The 5,649-nt window shown below is 46.8% G+C and overlaps 1 protein-coding gene across 1 annotated transcript in view; it reads right to left on the reverse strand.

Moving 5' to 3' along the window:
• Positions 1 to 1,723: 1,723 nt before the first annotated feature.
• Positions 1,724 to 5,649, reverse strand: part of LANCL2 (LanC like 2) — a 53,413-nt gene continuing 49,487 nt past the window's right edge. The window contains exons 11-13 of the mRNA XM_044676347.1: positions 5,075 to 5,264; positions 3,482 to 3,578; positions 1,724 to 2,092 (exon numbers count right to left, since the gene is read on the reverse strand). Of these exons, the coding sequence (XP_044532282.1) occupies positions 1,953 to 2,092; positions 3,482 to 3,578; positions 5,075 to 5,264 (427 nt within the window). The 3' untranslated portion in view covers positions 1,724 to 1,952. The remainder of the gene's footprint in view (positions 2,093 to 3,481; positions 3,579 to 5,074; positions 5,265 to 5,649) is intronic.

Raw genomic sequence — 5,649 nt, forward strand, 5'->3', positions numbered from 1 at the left:
AGGAGGGGGGCTGACTGGTCTTTCCAGAGGTGGTGGGTCTTCTTTCCAGGCACAGCTGTTTGATGAAGATGGCCACAGAAAAGGACACAGAAGTGGCAGGAGATCTGCAGCAAGTCCTGCAACTTGTGGCTCCAATGGGCCGGCTGGTTGTCTACGGTGAAACTCGCCGAGATCTCCATGATGTGGTTTGTTTTGCAAAACAACTTCCCTCGCATCATTCATGAACACAATCGAGTAGTCTGAATTCTCATGAAACTCTATTTTGGCACAGTGTTATAGTCAGTGACTTAGATAAGGTACTGCCATGCCAAGAAGAGAACGACTGCTTGAAAGTTATGGGGCATCTTTCATCTCTGAGGAGCTCCACAAATTTTGTACTGATTTGTAAACTGAGCTCTATCTCTTTAGCCACCACAGTTGGGGCTTATGATTCCTGTTCACAGGCATACTTCAGTAATGGCATGGAACAGAAAATTAAATTTAAACTAAATGGTATGTGATTTTCCATTTACAAAAAGAAAAGTGGGGAAGAAAACACTTGTCTAGTTTGTTCCTGGTGATGGCGGGATGGATCATCCAAAAGGACATTCTTCTTCAAAACCCAGCATATTCCGTCTTGGCAAATGTCACTGAAATGACGTGATTTCTTTGTATCATCTATGAGGATGGGTAGGTACCAACTGGGCTGGAAACTAAAATTTACCAAATAGAATTTTTAAGATATGAGTAGTGGATTAAAAAATATATTAATGCCTCAATTTTTGACTGGTAATATAAAGGCAATGATATAGTCAAAATAGTCTACCTCTGTATTGTAGAAAATTATAGAGAATTAGGTCTTCTTGTGAATAAACACATAGTCATACTCCTATTTAAATATAGCTCATGAAATGAGAACACTCGAAACTTCATCAAATAATTTTCATTGCAAGTCTACAAATGGATTATTGTTTCGGAAACATTTTAATTACAGGGTCATCGTGATGGTTTAATTAAAGTTTTCCTTAGAATACTCAAGTGAAATTCCATTCGCTGTTCCTAGCATTATAACAGGTTATAATTCATTCATTCTTGAGGCTCCAGCATAGACGGGTTTACTGGTGCATCTTTTCAGTACAGGCACCTGCTCCTGAATGGCTGACAACTGAGGCTGGATCCTCTTAAGATGTTGTCTTACACGCCATGAATTCAACTGAACAGGACCAGATTCGTGGCTCCCACTACACGATAAGAGGCTTTTGAAAACAGCATCAAAGGTATGTGAATTCTCTACTACGACTAGGGTACGCCACCCGCCCAAGTAATTCCTAAAAATATAGGACAGGTACAGAGAGAGGGAGTTCTTGACGGGTTGGTGAGAGGCTTCCGAAGAGCTTTTCCAGCCAGCATGGCTCCTTGTGGGCTCTTGGAGACGCCTTTCTCCCATCATAGCCAGACAAAGGGCTGCTCAGGTGAAAATAGCCCCAGCAAACGTGGGGAAGGGGAGGCGAGGAAGGGAACAGAGGCGCCCGGATGCTTGCAAAGATGAGGAGCTAGACTAGACGGACATGGGACCACATTTGCTGTTCTTTGATGTAAACGGGGAAGAAATACCACTTTATTCACTAGAGATGTGCTCTGCTATTAACACTCATGCGAGGGCTGAAATGGGATTCACACAAACTGAACTGCAAAATCGCACCCAAGAACAACACTGAAAAACATGCAAATACCAGAAAGAGCCTGAAGGGAAGAATGGCAAAAGAGTTTAAGGAATTCGTATTTTACACAACTGATGGTAACATTGCAACAAAACACCGATGTGGTGGTTTCCTTCGTTCATGCTTTTCGTGGTGCTCTGGACAAAGTGTGTGTATGTGGGGACAAGGGTAGATGCTGACTTCTTTAAGATCAAAGTTGGTTGTGTCTCAGGCACTAAGCAACTGTGTTGCTTTTGGTACAAATGGATGTTCTTAGCTGTCTTTTTCTGCCCTTTTTGCCTTCTGTGAAGGGCCAAGTTCAAACGCTGGAAAGCGAGATGTCTCTGGAACCAGGATATCTGACAGAAAGTGAATCGCGCCACCCATACCTGCAATACACAAAACATTATTTTCTTTTCATTAAAAGGTGCCGTGCCACCTTCTAAAAGACAATCTCAAAGTATATTCTTTAAAATTCATGAGTCTCAGGCACTTAAAAATAAACACAAAACCAAAATTTAACAAGGGCATAGCCTTTAAAATGGAGAACACCACTCAGAATCAAATGAAGACAAATGAGGAAAACAAAGAAAAAGGAAACTTTTTGAAAAGGAGTGCTAGGAAAAAAAAATGTTTAAGAGGTAAGGGTAAGCTTTGAAACTACATGCTTAAGTGAGTAGCAAGGAGAAGAGGCCCCAATGATGGAAAGAAATAGGTTAAATAGGAAAGAAAAACAAAAGAAAGTCTAACAAATCATGACTTTAAATGTGAATGGATCCAACAGTCCAGTAAGATTCAGTGGAGTGACAGATAAAACTGTGGGAGGGCAATAAGAGAAACAGTCTCAAAGAGATAAAAATCTGAGACTCCCCTTTTGACCCCTTTTACCTTTTCTTATTGGAAAAACATTATAGACTTATTGAAAAGCTCCTAGCAAACCAGAAGGTACAGAGTCAACAATTTCTCTCCTTGATAATTAAGAAGCCTGAACGCTAAAAAAATATTACTTAGACAATCAAGGCCGGAAACAGACAAAGCTAGACAAGGCTTTATCTGACCAGGTGCAATCCTGTAAATCAAGAGTTCAGGACTCCATTTTTTTAGGATTTCTATGAAATATATTTCTGCTCTCAGAATTAACCTCCTACTAATAGGGCTCAGACACTTCCCAGCTGGGCGACCCTGAGCGACTGCGTGACCCACTGCCTACTGGTTGTGGCCCTATGCTCCTAGAATGGAGTCCCAGGATTAAAAAAAAAAAAAAAATAGGTGGTTGGAATTTGGCCTTCGACCCTGGACCTAGCTCTCTACTTTTTAGACTCTAATGCGTTTTTGTATAATTTGTAACCCCTTCACAGCTGTGATGCTTCCTCTGGGCTCTTTGTGTGAAACCAGGATATATTAAACTCAGGACTCCACGGCAAGTTGGAGCCGTTATGAGCTAAGCATTTAGTCTGACTGTTCTCATTCCATCCGACACCACTAAACGCCACTCTGAACCCCCAGAAATATAGAGCTGGTTCTCTATAAAAACCAAAGCAAACCGAAGTTTAAAATCTAACTCTTCAAAGCGAGCATTTATCTTTTCTTCTTCAGAGTATGTTTTCCAAAGCAGAAATACAGTCCTGTGTAGGCTCTAACGAGGATATGACGGAATGCATGATGATGCACTGATGCACGGTTTCTCCATTTGAAGAATGACGATGCCTTTAGCTTGATCTTAAAGCCGTAAGAGGCGGCCGCCTCTCCCCACGGTCCTCACCCAGGGTAGAGACTTCCTATTTACTTAGGCAAATGTTTGCCCCAGGACAGGGCCAGCTCTGGGGCAGGGACCGCTGCTGCTTCTGGTGTGGCCCCCAGCACCGTGCCGGCCCGCGCTAGGAACTGAACGAAAACTTGCTGAATGGGATTGAATTGGAGAAGAGATATTTCTAGAACAAAATAGTGGCTCCAAAGTCCCAGAAGTGAGTGGGGTGAAGACTGAGCAGCCAAGCAGCTTATCTTTGCCCTTTTCCTTCTGGGCCCTCCCAGGTCTCCTCTGGGACCCCCCCACCCCCTGGGGGGGATTTAAGGGATCCTCATAGGGAGGAAAGTCCTGTGTCCCAACAAGAATTTATTCAACATGAATGTCCTGCAGTCTGTGACCTGTTTCTTCCTGTAGATGTTCTCTTATTCGCTACTTAGGCCTAGCCCAGAGCTTCCTGCCCTAAAGGGGGTGCCGGGAAAGCCCTAAATGACCAGGAGGACTTTGAAGGCTGTCAGACCAGCAGCAACCACTAGTGCCTGGGAAGCCGCCCTGAGTGCCACACTTCCGCGTCCTCTCTTTACACCCAGATCCCAGGAGGCAGAAGCGGCTCGGCCTTCAGGCCTCTCCTTGGCCTTCAGGCCTCCCCTTGGCCTTCAGGCCTCTCCTTGGCCGTCGGGGCCTCCCCTCGGCCGTCAGGCCTCTCCTTGGCCGTTGGGCCTCTCCTCGGCTGCTCCTAAACAAGCCTGTCGGGCTCCCTTGCCGGGAGTCTCTTCAGACGCTCTTGACGTGCTCCCCTTCCCACACACGGAGAATGAGGACGACACGGCGGAGGCTCCGTTTTATCCAAGTTCGACAGCCCAGTTTCTGCCAAGGAAGCGAGTGTTCCATCCACCTATTCATCTTTGCTACCCTTGCCTGAACCGTCTCTAGTTTTTTTAAATATTGTTTATTTTTAAAAATTTGATGCCTAAAAAAAGGGACTTCTGAGCCTAAGTGCAGCCTCCCAAGAAGGGCCTCGGAGACAGCATGGCTGGCTCTCGTCCACCATGACATTCTAGTGCCTCCTCAGAGCTAGGCCCGAGGCCCCTTAATACTGGGCAGCTTCAGCTTGTTGTAAATTGGTTATTTAATGATTTATTTCATCAGTCTCGTGACCTTTTACTCCCAATGACCGGAGTGAGGGCAGCTAGGTGGCACAACGGATAGAGCACCAGGCCTGGGGACGGGAGGTCCTGGGTTCAAGTCTGGCCTCAGACCCTTCCTCCCTGTGACCCTAGCTAAGTCACTTAACCCCAACTTTGCCTAGCCCTTCCTGCTCTTCTGCCTTGGAAATGATATCTAGCATCAAGTCTAAGACAGAAGGCAGGAGCTTAAAAACATTTTTTTTAATTACCAAAGTGCTGTGTCTCTCTTTTTAATTCTTTTCTGTCCACAGACCACCTGCTAGAAAGTGAATGTTTACCACGAAACCATTCTGCCCTGATTTCGCCTCATTTCCACCCTATTTTAAGTGTATTATGTCTACTTTAAAAAAACTAATTTTTCTTCAAGCTGCTTTGGGGTTTGGGCGAGCTCAGGCTCAGCCACACTCCTCAATCAATGGAGGACACAAAGGAGGCGAGCCCAACGCTGCTCTCCTGGAACTTACATTCAAATGGAGGAGACGAGGGCAGGGATAAACGGGAACAAGAAGAAATTCTGCTGGATGCAAGCAGCTCCCCACAGGCTGGTGAGGCCTATAGGGGGTGCTGGGCCGGGGAGGGGGAGGCCGGGGCCAGCTCCGGGCCAGCGCACCACAAGGGAGGGGGGAGTCTTCAGAAGGGATGGGGACAGCGGGCCTGGAGTGATGTCCAGTGAAGGGGTAGAGAGGCTGGGCCAGGGGAAGGCCCGAATCCTCACCTTCCGCCTCAGCTCCAAGGCAGAAGAGCAGAGGGCTAGGCAGTGGGGCTGGAGCCCAGGGCCTCTCCCTTCCAGGCCTGGCGCTCTCTCACTGGGCTGCCCTAGCTGTCCCAGGTTCCCATTTTCAAAGAGAGAAACAGAGGGAAAGAAGTGCAGGCGAGTGAAGATGTAGAGCGCCTCTCACAAACCCTCTAAATCAGAGGAAGCGCTCTGAGAAACGGCTGTCCCCAGGCCTCGGGAGCCTCCTTTAGTGGGCCTCGCCTTCTCCTCCCAAGCACCTGCGCTCCCTCCTCGGTGCTCCCTCCTCCGCGCTCCCTCCTCCGC

The sequence above is a fragment of the Gracilinanus agilis genome, chromosome 1, assembly GCF_016433145.1.
Source record: "Gracilinanus agilis isolate LMUSP501 chromosome 1, AgileGrace, whole genome shotgun sequence".
NCBI classification, from domain to species: Eukaryota; Metazoa; Chordata; class Mammalia; order Didelphimorphia; family Didelphidae; genus Gracilinanus; species Gracilinanus agilis.